The sequence below is a fragment of the Acanthochromis polyacanthus genome, chromosome 11 (assembly GCF_021347895.1).
Source record: "Acanthochromis polyacanthus isolate Apoly-LR-REF ecotype Palm Island chromosome 11, KAUST_Apoly_ChrSc, whole genome shotgun sequence".
Taxonomy (NCBI): Eukaryota; Metazoa; Chordata; class Actinopteri; family Pomacentridae; genus Acanthochromis; species Acanthochromis polyacanthus.
The window spans coordinates 29,882,019-29,902,244 of record NC_067123.1 but is presented as its reverse complement, the minus strand read 5'-3'; the positions used below and the strand labels follow the sequence as shown (position 1 = coordinate 29,902,244).

Sequence of the window (20,226 nt, the reverse complement as noted above, 5' to 3'; positions counted from 1 at the left end):
CTCCCTCCCTACAGGGAGCAGCAGGGGTCAGTCTGGAGCGGAACTGAGACCAACTCGCCCATTTAAACAAGTAAAGACAAATGAAAAGGGCACATCAATTTGAAGTGGACGCAGGCACAGCATCTCCTTCTCTGCGCTGTGTGCCTCCCAGATGCAGTATATTAGGCTGAAAGGGGCCCAATGGGGACGAGGTGCATCACTAAATAATAAACTCCCGGCAGCACAATTACTGAGCATAATGGCTGCTTTCATCTTAACAAGGAGGGATTGTGAGTATGACTGTCTGGATGTTTGTATTTTTGCACGTATCTGAACCGCATCCGTCTATATAGTCGTGTGAGCAAAAGACATGAAGTTTAGGATTAAGGAGGAAACTGTACAGCGTGGCGTGTCAGTTGTGTGTGTGTTGATGTAGACTTACGAAGCTCCCCCACTTTCAGAATCTCGCAGAGCATCTTGGTCAGCTCGATGCTGCTGCGGCCAAACGGACACTCGTGTTTGTCTTCTCGACTGCTGTTCTCCAGGACAATCTGGGAACACAGATGAGGAAATAAGCCAGACAAGAAATCCGAATCCGATTTTCGGGGGCTTAGAAACTACATATACAGAGATAATAACATATATTAATCAGAGTCATATCTACAGACAGGCATTTTGGAGAATTTACTCTCTAAATACAACAACAGATGTGCCCATAAATGATGTAGAGGATCCTGTTGCCTAGAGCTAATATCAATCCTTAAAATGTAAGTCAGCTGTAACATTACAGGACTGAATTTCTCAGTGGTTACCAGTGTGAGGTTTGGGTCAGCTTACAAAGTAATTTGTGAAATTCTGATATCAAAAATAACATGTAGATCTGGATCGAGTTGCATTAAAGCCTCCATGTGAGGAATCTTTGTGATAAACTGTAGTACTGTTGCCCTTTCATCCCATTCATTCTCAGTCTCAGCAGGCAGTGGAAGCATTCAATGTCTGCCTGCTGTAGTACCATTTTTGGCATAATAGCTAAGAGTTTTAAAAGAGGAAATTTTCTCTCTGAACCAAAAACAAACAGAAACAGTAATTGGGTTTGAATACTATTTAAAAAAAAAAAAAAAAAAGCTAAATTACCAAAATTTTACTTTTTAATAGAGATAGAAGCTGATGAAACTCACTGGCTTTTAAACTGTCTTTTGAACTACTCTGTGTTACTCGTTAACTTAACCAAATCTAAGTTCTAAATCATGATGTTTGATCAAAATGAGTTTATTTAAAATGTTTGGAAATGAAAGTTTGCCCAAAAAACATTTGCTTTGATCAGATCCTTAAAAAAAAAAAAAAAAACTAAACTAAAGATTCATTGATTCATTCATTGAAGCAGTGACTCAGTTGCAACCAATGGTCAAGTGGCAGAAATTCTGGGATTTTTCAGCTGAACTGGGTTGAACTGCAGACTGTGTTTATACAGAGCAATTAGGAGTATGGAAACAAATTAAAAATGTAAGCTGTGGATATCTATAGTATGTTGAGCCATTATTTTTTGTACTGCTAACACCTGTAAGCACAAAAATGTTCTACATGTTGATTCCAGAATTCTATATTTTTGTAAAATATATAATCAACTAATTCAGCTGTCATTTTTGTTATTCATTTCATTAAATATTTTTGGTATTACAGCTTTGTCATGCTATTCTCTCTACTTCTAGTCATGGTTGTTCTCTTTCCATAGAGGTGCAGGACTTTATATTGCAGTAAAGAATAAAGACATAAGTAAAAATGGCTACAAATTGCTTAGAGTTGGAGGGTTAAAGAACTCAATTATTCTAATACGGCAAAGGCAAGGCTTTGCACTTTCAGAGTACTTTATTTTTAAGTAGAAATATATTTTCATTAATCTACAGTGTCACACCTTTTGTCACACTAAGGGTAATTTTCCCATTAACACTTCATTACGGTCGAAACTATTAGTCATTATGTGACCTTATCTGAACCCTTAAAAACTACCTGCTTTGAAGCCAGAAAACATAAAAGAAATTCAACAGCAGAAAAATTCACTCTGATTATGTGGATGGTGGCTGCACGCCATAAATGAGGCCATCAAGAGCCCAATCATTTTAGCTGGTGACAGTTTGATTTAGGAAATTGAAGGCTGCGTTTTCTCCCTCTGGTGGACTGTGAACGACTGAGTTGGAAAGACATCCCTTTTTCTCACGTTCAAGTCAAGGAACAGAGAGTGACACATCAACACAAAGACGCAACACAAAGAATTGCAGGTGTGGTGAGTGAAGTGCTGCGCGTGTATGCCATCTTACTACAGTTACACAATTAGTCTATTGAAACTGGTGACGCAAAAAAAGTACGGAAACATTTAAAGTCACGACACAATTGTCCACAGACTGAAGGACATAAGAATGAAATGATTTTTACAGTATTACCTTCATGGAATACAACTTCAGCTGAGAAGAAAAAAGCTGCAGAAACCGCAAATGAGAGTCTGAGCTTGAGGGAAGGTTTGGTAGGAAGCGGAGGTGATGAAGGAAAAATATAGCCTCACAGAATGGCTGCTGAGTCTGTGTGCGTGTTAGTGTGTCAGTATGGCATCACTGCATCTGAGTGTGTATCTGTTCTTACCCTGATGTAGGCGTCCTGGTGGTGCTTGGCAAAGTACAGCATGTTATCCAGAGCCAGCATGCCTGGAGGAATCTGCGTGAAATCCACAGCTGGATTCACATGGTTCTGAGAGAAACAGAGGAATGCACTTTAAAAAAAAAAGACATACCACCTCATCTTTATTCCTTTACATATAATCCACTGAGCACGCTGCTTTCATCCTGCACATTGCAACAATCGGAGCATTAAGGTGGAAAGGTGAAATCAGCCCTATAATTGAGTTTTAATGTAGAGCCAGTGGGTCTTTGTTGAACACAATTTGTTGCTCACTAAGTAAAAAGGCATTTTCGCTAAAGAGATATTAGAACTGTATATCAACACTGAATAAGTCCTATCTTTATTAACCCATCTTGCAGCACACACACAGTGTTTAAGTATTCCTGAGGAACTAAATGGAACAATTACAAATCAGAAGGATAACAGAGATAAAAATGCATTTAAAAATAACTGAACTGGATCAGCATTTAACACAAATATATCTGTACGCTAATGATTTTGGGAGGATTTAAACTGGTTCAGGCTGAGAAAAGCACAATGCAACAGTCAGATAGTCACACATACAGTGGAGTCAGCTTCAGGGAGAAAGCAGGGTTGTACTCCATAAACAGCCGTTTTCCATGCAATGATTTTATTGTTTTGACTCACCATTCAGTTCACTTTAACATGCAGAACAACCTGCAAAGGCTTTAGATATTCTTTGAATAGGTAATCCATCCTGAGTTTTGCTGATGATATACGGTATTGTTGTGTAGCCTTCACAAATTCCATAAAAATTTGATTTTAATTGTAACAAATTGTACTAAAACACTAACACCCAATGCCCACTAAGTAAAGCACTGATGTCAGTCTAGAAGTGGTTTCATCAGATTTCTTTAACAGTGATCTGGCAGCATTAAACCCACTGACATCAGATTTAGGTTCAAATAATGTTACATTTGATTAGTGCAGATTATTTCAAACAGATCTCTGCCCATTTGAAACCAGTGAGGCGAAAACAGAAAGCCACAAATCTCTTTGATTATTTTGTGTTTCTGTCTCTCAGAGTAAAAAGCTCCATCTATTTCACAGTGGCCATGATTACTCCTCTGGGCTCAGCTTTTTGGTTCTTTTCAGCAGCTCTGGATGCCAAAATGACCTGGAAGGCAACGGCTTCTGCTCAGAACGTGACTTTGCTTTAAAAAAACAACAAAAAAACAACCCTTTGTTCACTGCAATGAAGCATATAGCATTTCAAAACAATTCATTAACATATTTGGTGATTTAAATGTCCACTGAAGAATCAAATGGCCTTTTATGGATTGAAACAATCTTCTTGCATCTCTAAAATTTATAGAAATAACTAAAAACAAGACGACATGGTCATCAATATCCCCCGCCACATGTGATGTCTATGAGTCTATATCCAAAATAGTGATCAAGGGCCATAACTCTGTTAAATATTATCGCACAGGTCTCATTTTCGAACTTGATCAAGGTGTCCATGGTGTGAAGCTACACACTAAATTTCGTAATCCTAGCTGTAATAGTTTCCGAGAAAAGCTGTCCCCTTCATGTTGGACGGACGGAAGCCAAACCTATATCCCCCTTTTCCACTTCATGGAGGCGGGGGATAAAAATGCATTGATATTTAAAACAAGTATGTTTTTCATTAGATGAGAAGCTGACACTTTGGAGATGCATACTGCAGTTTTCAATGGTCAGTGATACCACCTTTAAGCAACTTTATGCAAACTGATATTCAGAGTTTAGTGATATTAACAGATACTGCCTGGAATACAGGATTCATACTACAATACGAAATCAAACATAAAAAATTACACGATGCTTTTATGCACGCCAAAACCCCCAAATTTCAAGAACAAATTCCAAAACTTTTGAATAACAAACCATCTTCTCTACTCTTTGCACAGCCGCTTCCCGAAGCGTTTAAATATTGCAAAATATATGCAGAAAGCTGCTTGCTTGTGCTGTCACAGCATGTCACAGTTAATTCCTCCCAGAGCCTGCAGAGAATTCAGTTGACTAATTAAAACCACAGATACACATGTAAACACATCAGTCTGATGCTCATAGTGAGTTTAAAAGGTGACACAGGATATCGAGGAGGGAAGCGACAGGAAGAGGAGCGGAGGAAGCGGTGGATGAAAGAGGAATGGGGGAGACTGAGATCTGGCTCATCAGTTTTGTAATTCCGCCTGACAGGAAGTAGACTTATGGGCTTAAATAAGAAAGACACTCGGGCACACGCACATTTTAAAAATTACCCTCCCTCACATATGGACTCCAGGAAAATATTCCCTACTTAAAAGAACCTGAAGACATTAAAAAGCAAACAAATTATCTAAGCAGTGATAAGGTCTAGCTAGAGAATTATGATTGTGTATGTGTGTGTGTGTGTGTGTGTGTGTGTGTGTGTGTGTGTGTGTGTGTGTGTGTGTGTGTGTGTGTGTGTGTGTGTGTGTGTGTGTGTGTGTGTGTGTGTGTGTGTGTGTGTGTGTGTGTGTGTGTGTGTGTGCCTGCAAGCTGTCGAGCATGGAAAGCAGACTAAGGATTTTAGGGTGGGTTTTCTCCGCACAGTAGAGACAAGGCAGTCCAATTGGGCTTATCTTTACTGAGCACACTGCTGCGGGAATGTGGATGGGAAGAGCCCTGAAACAGCTCTGGGCTTACACCAAGTCACAGCGGGTTTAGTTCAAGTTCTTATGCTATAGTTAGACCCACTGCACACAGCACAAACACGCGAGCATGCACACACACAAACACACACAGCACATTAAACATGTATCACAGAGGGAGATGAGAAAGTGAGAAAGAAAGTAGTAAACAAAAACATTTTCTGTGGTAGAAACTAAAAGTATAACAGGATAAGAGAGAAAGCATTACTTCTAGTAGTGAAGCAGAGAGGTGAAGTCTCTGTTTGATGCTGATGACCTTGTTCTACTGTCCAGAAACAGCTGGACACAGTGGCAAAGTTGTGTCAGAACTGGGCCCTGGCAGCCAATGTGAAGAAGATGAATGCATGAAGTGAACTAGGATTTTTTTTTTTTCAAAAACACCCCAGATGTCATGTGAACAAACACCAGTTCCCTGTAAATAATCATATCTTTGAATGCAGTGTGAGTTATGCCTCCCTTGGTATAACCCTAAGAGCAACAGGGAGTTTCAACATGGCTGTGAAAGCATTAAATAAAAAAGCTCAATGAGTGTAGGTATGTCTGCTGGGACTAGGCTGACTCACTGGATGTGGACTGTGGGTATAAACCTGCCTTTGGCTAAACATTTCACACAGCTTTTTCCTCAATATTGTTTCCTCCACAACAATAACAACCTCCAGGCTGCCATACTGAAAGCCTAAAGTTGGTTTAAAGGTTTGGATCATGAAATTAGGCAGCCTTGCTAGTTTTTCTTGGCGAATTAGACATTTTTATGACATGCTGCATCCTTCACTTGGCCCAGCCCAATACAATAGTGATTGCCTTCAAGAAATACAAACATGCCAGGGCTTTTTCTTCCTCCCCTATCATAGAAAAATAATGAGGTGCAGTGTGACCATTCTGCACGGAAGCGTCTGACTATGTTAGACTTACTGGAGCTGTGATAGCCGTGCCCACAGCCACACAAAAGGTTGCAGTATTGACTTACCTACAAACACCATTGTCGCATGTTTAGTTATTTTGAGTGGCAGTCATCTAAATTCTGACACGTAATTTGTTTAAATTTGATTTATTAGCATGCACATTTAGCGTACACATTTCATCTTTTTGCTATTTGTTTGTAGGAATTCATTTTTCCTTTGTTTGAGTTACCTGGCTGCTGAGTGGCATTTCCTGCTTGGACAAACAAAAGACAAGGCTGAGGGTGGGCGGGGCTTTATGCTGAAAGCTCTCTCATGGACCAAACCAAGAGCTATTACATCATGGGGGGGATCAGGGTTTCATTTAGTTAATTTTATTTGCTGTGTATATAGTCTGCCCCTATGTGTTAAGTGTGGTCTGATCCATCACTATATATGTTGCTCCAGTGTCTCATTCTGGCAGGTCTGTAGGTTCTGTCAGTCTTATTTTCAGTAGAGTTATATTTTGTTGACCTCTTTAAAGGGCCCTTTAGTTTTGATTTAATTAGCTTTAGTCATTTGTTTTCTAAAATTTGCTTTTGGAAAATAAATTCTTTTTTTTTTTTTTTTTTTTTAACTTTAATCCTGTGTTATTTTGTGCTTGACTGCTTGGCCCACAACAGGAGCAAGCACCCAGCAGAGTCATTCCACGCAGATACCTTTGAGACTTTCACGGCAAAATGCCAGCAAATGCATGTAGAACGGAGTCACGCAGATGAGACCCCGATAGTTACCTGTCAACAATGCGCACTCATATATTTTAACCACTTTGAATACAGCACCCTACACAGCCTCTTTTCCAAAGTCCTCCAACACTGAGAGCCAGTTGGTGGTGAGACTATCTGCCCTCTCTCAGACACTCTGACACCAGTCGAAGTAAACTAAACTATAGCACAATCTAAAGAAATCTGGACAATTGAAAAGAAGACAGACGATTATAAATTAGCAGAGTATCAAACTACTGTCAGACAGAGAAAGTAGAGATTAGGCAGAGGCTTAGTGACCACAAACCGGCAGTTGAAAAAGACAAAAAAAGTCAGTCCAACCAAAAGAAAACAGAATGCAGTCACACTGTTTGACAGGTGAGGTTTAGAGATACACTTTCTCCTACAATGTGTAACATTCAATGAGATAATGAACACCTCTGTCATTGTAGGTTCCTAGGAGCTACATGAGCTCTCAAATTTAAAATGCTCCCAGGAGAAGGGAGTTGTATTAATATACCACAACCTGAGGGACAGTGAATGACATCGACACACACAGAACAGACAGGCCTCCACAAACACACACATGCATATGACAGTACGCATGTGCTCTATAATAATGTTGAGAATATTGCTATTATGTCCAGATTCTATTATGAAGCCCCTTTGAATTCGATTTAAACTGAATCCACAACACTTCCAGGTACTTGGCTACACAGATTCAAGAGGCCCTCTCAGGCAGAACTTACAATAAAGCCGAGCTTCTTGTAGTCACGGGTGTACATGGACTTGCGCTTCTCAATGCTGCCACTGTTGTTGGGCTCACATTCCACATCGAAGGCAATTCTCCTCAGCTCAAAGATGATGTCCCTCTGAGCCTGCACATGCAGAGAAGAATATTAAAGTGCTGCTCATAAATCCATCTGTCTTTTCTCCCATTTACCATTTTATAATTTAAGACCGCTTCAGCCACATCTCCGCTGTCTGGGGTCTTGCACTGCCCAAGGCAATATGGCTCACAGCCAGTTCTTGCCACTGCTTTTATTACTTGGCCAAACCTACTGTAGTAATAGTTTCTTTTTTTTTCTCTTCTGGAACAATCAGACCTAAAAGAAGCTCAATAAAAGATTAATGACTGTTTACTCCTCGTGGCTGCATCATGCTTAGCTTTCATGTAAAAGGATTCCTCTGCAGCACATACCTCTCGCTTTTTCCCCATGAAAAAAAAAACTTGGGAATTCTTTTTTGAATATATGCAATTTTTACTACGTAGGCATGTTCTGGCTGTTCATTATTCTCTCTTGCTAAGCTCTATTTCAAAAGATGCTTATTAATATCCTCTCTTTTTCTTCATGTAAATCAATCAACATAAAAGCCAAAAATAAATTGATCTGACAAACAAGGGTTGTGTTTGCAGTCTCAGATCATTTCCCTGTAAACCTCCCATTGTTTTGCAGAAATCACTGAAAACATGGTTTGATATTACAATGTCCACAGGCACAGCGGTTTGCTTTGAGTCAATCCAACATACAGTACACTGTCTCACTGCCAGGAAAACATCAGCGCTGAAAATAGCCCCCAACAAATGCACTGTTTACCCGTGTCTGAGGAACGTTTGCTCAAAAAACACAGCACAGTACAGTTGTTTTTGGGAAATTTCTCAACATCAAAGTGCACTTTTGTGATCCATTTTTAAAGATTAATGTCTTCAGTAAGAACAAAATGTTGGTTGGCTGCCTCATCAGATAAAAAAAAACATTAAATCTGGTTTGTTGCTCTGTTGTGCTTCTGCTGTGTACTGTATACACATAAAACACTCTGCACCTATTTTGGAATTCTTTAGGTTGTGAAGTTCTTTGCAAACTCATCTAATTAACAAAAACACAACTTCTGACAGCTCCGTCTAAACAAAGCTGAAGTAAATGAAGCACTTCCCCTTAAGAATTCAGTCGGGCAAATCTGTTCGTGTCTCTTCTTTTTATAATCCTGCGTTGAACATGATGATTTCACCTTCTATGCTCTTTCAACCGTTACCTATTTATCAAACCATTCATCTGTCATTTTTGGCTGCACTGTCTCAGCCCACACCTGATCCTGAGGGTCCATCTTGGTCATCATGCGGTCCTCCAGCAGGTTGAAGGTAAGAACCTGCAGCACATACAGCTGATGCGCCATCTCATCGTTGATGGGTGTCGGGCTCCGGATCACATTCTACACATCACAGAGAACAAATGGTGAAATTAGAGAATGGAGAGGACGGGTTTTAGGGTTAAATTTTCAGAGGAAAATGGCGAGATACAGCAAAGAAGAATAAGAGGGTTTGGGAGTGAATGATGAAGATTAGAAGGAAGAAGTCGGGTGAAAGAACAGAAGAGGTAGCAATGAGATTTCACACTAGGGAAAGACGATAAAAAAAAAAGAGAGAGAACAGGTGGGAGAAAGTAAGTACAGTAGGTAATAGGAAAGGGAGGTGAGACAGAGGAAGATGAGGCAGGTGTCATTTTCCTCGTAGATATCGACTGGGGCAGAGGCTGAAACCTTAACACAGATAGGAGGGATACAGTGGGAGAAGGACTTGGCTGGACTTACACTGAGTATGATGGACCGCAGCTGCTTCTGGGCAAGAATATGGGCCATCTCCTACAGAGGGAGAAAGAAAAGGAGAGAGTAATAGGGATAGAGAGAGAAAGACAGAATTTAGGAAAGCAGAGAGAGAAGGATAAAGATCAGATTCAGTAACATATCTAGATGAAACGCGTCTTAGGATTCTCTACGCTAAAATGGGAAATTAAGGCGGGCAAAAGAAACCAAAAAAATAAAAAATAAAAAGAACGGCCATGGCACACTGCAGATGTATGCAGTGACAGGCTGTAAAAGAATAAGGAAGCCATCCGAAAGAGGAACTTAAAATGGGATACTACTGTAAATGCGCTAACTGATGTCTTCTACAGTGCAAACTACAAAGTGTGCTAATCAAGGGTGCACTTACTGTCAGGGGACAATTTAGGATGTCCACAATGTGCTCATCAAACTACCATACCGTGTGCAGAGAGGAGACAAAGTCAGAGACAGAGAGACAGAGAGGGTGAGTGAGTGAATGTGGGGTGACGAGAAAAAAAAAAAAGAAAGAGCCTAAGAGGAGGTTAAAAAAAAAAAAATCATTTTCTGTCAGTGGTACAGCTTGTGGACCAGGAGGAGAGGAAGGGAGGGGGAGGCAACAGAGTCAGCAGAATGGTGAGAGACTGGAGGACCATAATAATAGCTTTACTGATGGTCGAGTCCTTGCCACACACACACACACAAAAAATACACACTATCTGTCCCACACAGCAAGAATCGAGGACCAAAATAGTGTCACCGGCCCCTCACGTGCTCTAAAACGTGTCACAAGCGTCAAAAGCACCTTAGATGATGAACAGTTGTGGTCCCATAACGTTATGTTTTAAAACTGCCTCTCTGCAGAAATAAAATTGGCTGCTATAAATGTATATTACCGCACACGTCTTCACGCGAGCTAAAGGAGACATTGTTCACTTATCACTTGAAACAACCCAGTAAAGTTGATTGAAAGTGCTGCTAACCGAGCCCACACACCTCATCTAATCTCCAGCAAAACGGCACAAAAATGGCTAATTTAGCTCCGGCGAAAGCAGCCCTGCAACATTCACACACGCTTGAATTTGTATGCAGTAGCGCCGCGCAGCTTATTTCTGCCGAGCGTGCCTTCAACTTTGTGTGCCGCATAGGAGAGACGCTGTGGGTTAGCATCATTCATTATTAATGTCAAAGCGCATCGCTGGACCCTATGGTGCTGATGCAAGGGATCATGTGATTAGCTACGGGGCAATGCGTGACATAGGTGAGAGTTAGAGAGAGAAACAGGAGATGAGCGGGGAAATGGCAGCGTGGTTGAGCAATTGCATCGTTTTGACAGAAAGGAATGGAAGAGAAAGATAAGTAGGGCACTTTTATCACTTCTTCACAACTAGATTTTACTGTTGCACCACACTGCAGATGTGTAAGAGATTCTGATGCTTCTTAAAACACTGAAATATACACATATCAGATCCACTGTTACAAATGCTGATGACTACAAGATGAAATGATGTACAATATATAGTGTGTGCATACTGCAGCCTCACCTGTCTCTTCTCCTCAGGAGCTTTGAGGAACAGAGCATTGATGACAGCAATAGTGTAGGTCTGAATGTCTTGATCGGTCCTGTAATAATAACACACAGCCCAAACAAGAAAATTAAATATTGAAATGAGCAGTCTATTATCGCCCACCCAAGAGGCCTGAAATGCATTCATTACTGTGATGCTTTCAAAAACAAGTCAGCATAATTAATGTTCACACACGCAGCCTACTGACTCATCCACTTACCCCTGAAGATGGGGGATGAGCTGTCCAATGGTGATCTCTTGTGCCACCTTGTGGTACAAATCCTGACTGTTGAGCACCATGGACTCCAGGATGGCCAGGGAGCGCTGCAGCACGGCCGTGTCCATAGCCGACTTGTTCACGTAGCTGGCGATCTGCAGGGAGGGCAAAGAAATCCACAGAGACAATTACATGTAAAGCTTTAGTGACAAAGTAAAATGTAATGAGGTACTGCCAGTTTTTAAAATAACATAATGCAGTCACATTTTTATGGAATAATACTACAATAAACTATTTTCCATCAAAGAAAATTAATATTTCGCTAATTTGGTTAAACCCCTTCGGCATCCATAACTATACATTTAAGCTGAAACTCCCCAGTTGTGTTTGGATGTTTCCTTAAGACAGCTATTTGTTTTACAAAAATGCACATTTACACGTCTTAACTTAGGCCAGGCCTGCTTCAGAAATTGACGTCACATTCAGAATAAACATGAAAATCTGGCCATGTAACTAACCACTTGTGTTTTTAGTATTTCAACGCTGACATGTGTTCGTCTCTCCTGTCAAAGAAGTGAACTGTAAATTATTATGTCTTTTATTATGCTGATATCATTGCTAAACATTTTGTTAGACATTAACCCTCTGAATTACAGCAGTTTCTTTTTGTTTTAGCTGCTGACACATTTTTCCTCACTGACGGTCAATTTTTCACTGTAATAAAAGACGTACTGCCCCTACATGGAAACAGAGTAACCATGACTAGAAGTCTACAAGTAGGGACAACTCAAAAATGTCTTTTGTGCAGTATGACAAAGTTAAAATTATATAAACCATAAAAATCTGAGGTGAATTTTTTTTATTTATTTCACAAAAAATTTTAAAATCCAGAATCAACACGCAAAACATTTTTCCAAGTGCCAACATGTGCTACCAATGCTGGAAAAAAGAAATAATGGATCTTCATACAACGGATATTTTAGAATTCTTTTGTTTTGTCATTACTTCCCTCCAGTCGGCCATGTGAAAGCACAGCCTGCATTTTGGCCCAGTTCAGCCAAAAAACAAATCCCTAAATTCTGGTCACATGGCTGTTGGTCACATCTGAGTCACAAATATTGTCTTGGTTTTGCAGAGAAGTGCAGAATTTTTGTTTTTAACAGAATCTGGTTAGAGTTTATTATATGTTTTTGGCAAATTCTTAATCGAGACATGTAAAATAATGTGTTTTAATAGAATATAACAACTTTAAGCTTTTGTTCTCTTCAATTTTTGCGACAGAACAAGACATCATGAACAAGTTTAGAAAATGTTGTCAGAGAGTTTAAAAATTGACAAATGTTCCTATTATTACACTTTGTGGCTCTGGTGAATGGTGTAATTTTTGCCATTTTTTTAATGATTACATTCCTTTCAATCTCCCTGGAGGGTTAAAAAATATATCACAATTAGCTTCATGACTGTACCAGGAGAAAATGCTCAGCTCCAAACCTCATATTTTAACAAAGACTGACAAAGTCGTCATGTCACCGAGTCAAAATCTTTTCCAGTCAATATACTGCAGGACAGCAGCCATGTAAATGCAAGTTCTTCTTGATTCCTGGCCCTGTTTAATGAGACGTTTTCTTGGCTGACCTTCTTGATGAAGGCCACAGAGAAAGTGTCCCAGGAGACAATGCCGTGGTCCATCAGCTCCACGAAGGCCGTCAGAGTGAAGGACAGCAGGTCACCGAAACTACAGCACGACACACACACACAGACACACACAGACACACACACACACACACAGAAACCATAGGAAATTTCTCTCTAGCAGATGGTTTGGAGCATTGTGTAGCTGCAAAGCCCAGATGGCTTGAAACAATAACGAGGAATGAGCGGTCAGCAGAGACAGAGGTGGCAGAGAGGAGAGGAGAGAAGGGGGGACAGATGAATCTAAGTTCAATGCTGCAACCAGGCTTGCTGCAGAAAGGCAGGAAAAAAAAGACAGAGTAGAAGAAATGGGAAAGAGTTGTGGGATGCAGAGCAGACAGACTGGCCCTCAAGAAACAGCAGGAGCCATCAGAAGGTCAGCGGGAGCCGGGCAGCACACGGCGGAGTTCAATCAGGACCAGAAAGCTACGTTATAGAGTGAAGTCATGCAGTTACACAAATATCAGGAGGAAGAAATCACTCTGAGAGTCAGAGGAGGCCAAAGCAAAGAAACACATTAAACAGCTGCTATGTCACATTACTGCTGGAACGACTTTAGTCAGAACTCCAAGAATAACAGTCAAATATGAAAGCTTTTACCTGCTTACAACTCATTACAATAAAAAGGGCAGTTTAAGTTACTTCTTGTCTCGACAACACTGCAAGAGTTTAGATGTTTTATAGCTTCTCTGATAGATTTTACAATACTGACCTCTACTGTTCATTACTGGTATTGCAGAATCACCTGTGTTGCACTACATATGTCGTATCAATTTATAGATAGTAACTTGTATCAATGTGGCATGTAACTGTGCCACAGTCAAGTAAAAATAAATACCTGGAATGCTAATATAGATGTTTATTAAGAAAGATATGTGTCTATTGAATTTTAAAGTCTGAGCTGAAAAGCGCTGTTCACCTTCACATTCGCAAAATTAAACTGAAATGACTGAAATATTCCTGCATAAGCAGTAGATTAACAGAGAGCATCATGGTAGATGATTAGTGTACAGTCACATGGACAATTAGTAACCCACAGCTGAAGAACGAAGAGGCTTTTGCAGATGGTACTGGGCATAAAAATGATTAACTAAAAAATTCTACATGATTATCATAGAATACTGAAATCAGAGGACCGATTATGTAAGGCAGGTAGAGGAGAGAAAACCGTGTTGACATGTGGATCATGATAAAAGCTATCGTCTAATAATGTTGAAGAAAAAGTATATAGAGTGGTTGACATAGACAATCCCCTCACCCCTGAGCACCATTTTGTAAAGAACACCAAGATTTAATTTCGAATAGGCTCGGACTTGCACTAGGAGGACCCATGTAGCTGTACTAATCCTTTAATTGCAAAAGCAGCAGTTCATTGGTTGCAATGAATTTCTCACAGAATCATGTTTTTACAAAGAAATCTTGGCTTTCTTTCACTCTGTGGTGAAGAATTAGGAGGTCGTTTCATTCTGTTGCCCAAAACCACATGCAAGAAATTAAAGTGCAACACTGATTTCAAAATGGAAGCCTGTGAATAGCCGAGTTATACACACATATATAATTTCCCATAAGGCACTGGGGCCAGAGTCTTTATCATGCAAACTCGGCCAGCGGGTTAGGAAGAGCACAGAGCCAATGACGTTACCCGGTCGGAGGGGGGGGGGGGGGGGGGGGGCTTACCAGGGCTTCATAATCTTCTGTAGTTTCTGATAGCGCCTGCAAAGATTCGAGAAACTTTGGCGTCACAGGTGGGAAACACACAACAAAATCCTCTCAGTCTCAGCACAGAGCATCGGAACAACACAATGTTTTAACTGTACAGACCAGAATGGAGGGAGGCCCAGTCCTTTACACATTTTGCAAATTCAAACCCCAAAATAAAAAAAACGAAACAAAAACTTTCATACACTGACTCAAAGAAAACATCTTTTACCAGAAGGCCTACTGGAGACACTGAAAGCGTGCCAAGCAGAAACAGTTGAAAAGGCAGTTTGCTGCAAACCTTATGCTCACACAGCAAGCTTAAGTAGAGATGACACTGAAGTTTCTCAAATGTCTCATGTGACAGGTGCAGTGGAAGAAAAGCTTTGAGCTAAACAGCGAGAAGGGAACAAAATCCTACACAGTTTACTAAATGCTGCATATTGCACTGTGTGAAGGACAAGATGAAAACCTCACTATTCTCAGACCTCAGCTGTTTTCTGAGGGTTTGTTTCTTCAGTTAGAAAGCATTTCATGGACATTTGTTGAAAAGGTGTTTTGTGGATACTGATGTGACAAACTGACAGGATCGTTGTTCTCCAGGGTTGTAAGAAACTCAAATTAAATGACACAATATTCAGGCAGATGCAAAAATATCACATTGATGCGTCTTAAAACCCAGACAAATAAGCCGTAATTTGTCAACATGGCTGAATCCCAAAGAAATCAGGTAAAAATGTCAATATTTTTAAATAATTCTCCATTGCTTTGAAAAGAAATCAAACCTTATTTAGCCTGTTAGAAGATGCACCGTGCATTCTGAACAAGCTTCCACGTCAGCCAGCACTCGGCTGTTCGTCTTTTCAGTCAGTAGAGGGCACTATCCACCTTTAAACTTGCGGAGCTCAAGTGGGCAACGGCAGCTGCCAGCCAGCTCATTTCCACATGAATACAGTACAGCATCTTTGGCAGAAGCATTAGATCACAGAACCGCTCAGCCCTCGAGAGTCTCAAGCGCAGAGCCTCTTGAATAATTACAGTTCACCAAGTTGGTTGGGAGGCGCAGTAATGAGCCTGTGTGTGTTTGTGTCAGACATTGATACCTATCTGCATGTCTGTGTTTCATAAGCTCCTTCTGTTGAGATGAAAATGCAGCAGTAGCACTCGCCCTGCATCCTTTCCCCTGCACACACACACACACACACACACACACACACGCACACACACACACCACTAAAACTCTTCTGTGCTGAATATCTGATGTGATGGTGATTTCCATAAAAACATTTTTAATCAAAGAGCCAGGAGCAGAGTGGAGTCAACATCAGTGCTTCGGGGATAGCTCCTTGCAATAAGATCACAAAGGGTCAAATATTTGCTAATTTGAACATTATATTCAAAAAGGAGAAGAGGGTCCAATGATTTCCTGTCAGATAGTCAAAGTGAGTGTAATGCCAAAGGCGCTAACTCGCAGAAATAGGAGACCATTAAGTGGTTTCTGCTGAGAGGAAGACATTAAATACCTAACCGGAATTTGAACCTTTATGTGCATACAAAGCAGTCAGGAGCACGACAGGACGGACCTGCAGCTGAAGTTATTACAAGTTTAAGAATTCAGCAAAAAAAAGATCTGCTTGAAGGCTTAAAACACAAACCAGTGTGAGGTTTTTGTACAGAAAAAGTGTTTTAGCTGTGCTGTAGCAGCGGCGCATTTGGCATTGTGTGAGTGCGCATTAACACCAAGAGTGTGTCTTTGGTGCAAACTTCTTATGCAAGCAAACAATTCCTCAATCTATCTTCTCTCTCTCTCTCTCTCTCTCTGGGAAAAAGAGGTGGCTAATGAGAACTGCATGAAGCAGAAAACAAGCTTGTACTGCATGGCTGGCTGCTGCCCACCCTGCCAGTTTGTACCGTATGTCTGCTTGTGTGTGCGCACGTTTGCACTCTTACTGTAGTTCTCCTGGTTGGCTACTGGCACACACACTTACACACACACTGGCATCACGGCTGAGAAATTTCACCTCAGCGAAAAATGTCCTCGCTTTAACCTTCAGTTGAGACGGTCTCCAGGGCTCTTCCGCCCCCCCCTTCAACGCGGACTCTGTGAGCTTTTTGGATCTGCTGAACAGTCAAAAGCCACTGCAGAGCTCCCCTCTCAGCTGTGTGTAATATCACCATCACGGTCAACAAAGACGAACAGGAGCCGCCGGGCATTTACTTCACAAGCCAGGAGTGTCTCTCTTTTTCTGAGCTAACACACCTGGATGACACTTTCAGAAAGTGTTGGGGGGGGGGTCATGGTCCAGCTGTGCACAAAGTCCCTGTAAGCTGCACCCTGAGCTGCACTGGAGCTGACAAAGATCTAGTGAAAAATTTAACCGAACTACCACGAAGATGCATGGTGGACATAAAAAAGAACTGTCAGATCAAGGTGCTTGTGTTTCCTGTCGTACTTGTTTAACGCCGGTGTTGTTGAAAGGGAAGCACAAGTGTGATTTTCTCAAACCATAGAACATATTTTCACCTGTAACTCACACATTTACTTCCACTGCACAGCTTTTGCTTGCCATACGTCATCAAATTGCAGTGGGTATTTTTTTTTCTCGCAGCTATGACTCATCATGCGAATATAGGAATGTAAACTAGATTACCTCAGGTCATGTATATGATTAGTTTTGCAACAAAAACTAATAATAACACATCTATCGAGCATTGCAGTGACGCCACGAAGCCCCTACAGTATTCTGAAATATCCAGAGGCCTCAACAGCAAGACTGCTGCAACACGAGACACCAGGAAAAAAATGATATATGCAGCTTAACTCAATGATTTGAGAAGCGTAACTGAATGAGCAGGTCGGTCAGCTGCTCTGAATGCTTTGAACTTAACTTGTCAGATTGCACAGTGCAACTCCTTCAGACTTCAGATCTGTGTAGAGCTTCACTTAAATACCGAGCTGCCCGAACCCACAAGAAAATCTCGTCCTATTAGGACACAAATCCCCAGTTTGTCACATCTGTCAAGTTAAGAAAATAATGTTGAGAGACCCAGCAGCCTCAAATAAAATGTATGAAATTAAACTGCAGTAAAGTCTTCAGCTAAAAATGTGTTTTTTGGGCACTGATCCAGAAAATTTTGGATGATTGAGGATAATGTTTAGTATAAACACATTAAATCGTGTGCTGAATATCAGAGGAAAGCGTTGGAAATGTGGGTTCTTGTCATATCTTACTGTTCCTTATTACATTTGTCACACAGACAGGAATTAAAAACATCATCTGAAAGGAGGAAAACACTGCAATGACAGATGAAATCCAGAAAACATAGACAGATAACGGACTTACTCAGTGCCACTCTCCACCATCTGAGTGAGCAGAGAGATGCCGTCCAGGTTGATGAACTCCTGTGCGAAGGTGATGTCTCGGGAAGCGTTGGCCAGATCCTTCAGAGCCTCCAGCTTGGCGTCCATGCTAGAAGACTGGATCCGTTCATGAAGCTGGACTGCAGTTTGATACTGCAGAAGACAGAGGGAAAGCGACACACACGCAAACAGGTATTGATGCAAATAAAGCATCTATCACATTGCATATCCACATGCACTTTTCTTGCTTCTCATAAAACTCACAGGAGAGGTGGTCAAGCGCAGGATTGAGCCGTTCTTGATGTCATTGCGATTCTGCGGAACATTACCGAGATCCACGTTAGCAAGCACACGAGGCAAATTTGCACCCATACTACCAACTTCTTGAGGTTAAAAAGAGAGAACTGAACCTTTTCTGTGATGTAGAAATTCGTTGCGTCGGCAATCTGCAGAGCAAAGTTCTCATGGTTCCCCAAGGACCAGCTAAAAGGATTCGGAAGGAGAGAAAACACATTGCATAATTGCTCCAAAAAGGCCAGAACATCTGAAATATGTACAGCTAATAGGATTCCAGAATAGAGATACAGAGCCTTTTTGCAAGACGCTCTTGTGCACACAGATGCAAGCATTTTAAAAAAAAACTAATGGAGACTTACCCCTCACACACTTCTTTAATGATGGCTGAGAGAGGCTTTTTCTGTGGAGAGAAGGCAAAACTACATTTAGTCTGCAGTCCAGGCTTGAGTTCCTAAAACAACAGTGGATTCAGAGCAGGCTGCAATTATTTTATACTGCGGTAAAAGCACAATGAGAGCTGTTCTTCGGGAGCCTGCATTTATCCAACTGCTGCTGTGGGATCACTGACCAATTCTCTTGCATTTTATTCATATTTACTGTTTGTGAAAGTGCAACCGGATCATCAGGAAAGATATTCTGCTTCTAAACGAATGGAAAGAACATTTACTCTAGTGCTGCATTTACAGTTTAAAATTTGAAGTAGATGTACGGTAAAATATGTCAAAAGTTTTCATGCTTCACTTTAAACAAATATCTAAAGTGAAACAAGAATCTGATGTATAATTATAAGTATTGACGTGATACTGACACTAATGATACAGATCAGCCCATTGCTTCACCTTGAAGAACCACAAATTACAGTCATGAGTGATCAAGGTTGCGCCAGAAGACATTGAAATGCAGTCAGTTACTAAATAAAATGTACAAAATTTTAAAATTTAAGCTGAATACTTTTGAATTTTCAAGCATTGAAACTATTGCACCTCATGCTGAAAAATGGATGCAGCAGCGAAGTTTGGAGTTGCAAAAATATCGAATTCTTTTCTCCTCTTCTAAACATCTCGGTACATTTTCCACAAAAATCAAATACAGTTTGCATAATTAGTGTTAACACTTGGCCAAATCAAATTGCTGTCATAAAATAAATGCTGCTACACATTAAAAGTGTACCGGGTGTACTAAAATATGTGGAAAACATTGGTTATCAAGAAAAAACAGTTGCATCGTTCTAAAATGGACATATTTTGCCATATTTTAAAGACACACAACATACAAAATGTAATCAAGTAATCCTTGAAAAATGGGACTTGGCTGATTACATTTATTTATTTACTTAAATTACAATTACACATAATCCATTACTACCCAACTCTGTGTGTAACATTATGCATTATTATCGTTTAATCAGATACTTCCTGATCTGAAGCAAATATGTAATAATTTTAGATAGATTTAGACTTATGTCATTATTTAACACTGAGGCATGTTTTCAAAAAATCTTGATTAAAAAATAAAGAGTGTTCTTGTATCAGTACCCAAACTGAAGGCATGGAGATTTAAGCTTTATTCAAGCTGAGGGACCTAATAAAACGCAATTTATAGCTACCTTATTGTTCATTTGTATTTGCACTAGTATGTCATATTTACATTAATATGTTACCAAGTTGTGTCCCCCCTCCTTCTTTTCATTAGATTTTTATTATTATGTTACTTTTTCTACATTTGTATATACAGGGTGACACAAAAAAACATGAACTTTTTAACAATCCAATAAAACCAAGAGTGATGGAAGAAAAATATTTTATTCATAGTAATTGAATCCTTAA

At 40.3% G+C, this 20,226-nt stretch overlaps 1 protein-coding gene across 7 annotated transcripts in view; it reads right to left on the bottom strand.

The window, feature by feature from the left end:
- elmo1 (engulfment and cell motility 1 (ced-12 homolog, C. elegans)) overlaps positions 1–20,226 on the bottom strand; it is a 109,284-nt gene that overhangs the window by 42,856 nt on the left and 46,202 nt on the right. For 3 of the 7 annotated variants that reach the window (XM_051955645.1, XM_051955644.1, XM_051955646.1), the window contains 14 exons: positions 18,760–18,800; positions 18,514–18,586; positions 18,368–18,418; positions 18,087–18,256; positions 14,722–14,757; positions 12,988–13,087; positions 11,356–11,507; positions 11,112–11,190; positions 9,959–10,000; positions 9,559–9,609; positions 9,058–9,180; positions 7,719–7,847; positions 2,614–2,718; positions 422–530 (listed from right to left, as the gene is read on the bottom strand). In XM_051955645.1, coding sequence (XP_051811605.1) covers positions 422–530; positions 2,614–2,718; positions 7,719–7,847; positions 9,058–9,180; positions 9,559–9,609; positions 9,959–10,000; positions 11,112–11,190; positions 11,356–11,507; positions 12,988–13,087; positions 14,722–14,757; positions 18,087–18,256; positions 18,368–18,418; positions 18,514–18,586; positions 18,760–18,800 — 1,261 coding nt within the window. The remainder of the gene's footprint in view (positions 1–421; positions 531–2,613; positions 2,719–7,718; positions 7,848–9,057; positions 9,181–9,558; positions 9,610–9,958; positions 10,001–11,111; positions 11,191–11,355; positions 11,508–12,987; positions 13,088–14,721; positions 14,758–18,086; positions 18,257–18,367; positions 18,419–18,513; positions 18,587–18,759; positions 18,801–20,226) is intronic. The other 4 variants (XM_051955651.1, XM_051955650.1, XM_051955647.1 and 1 more) reach the window with 3 other exon arrangements.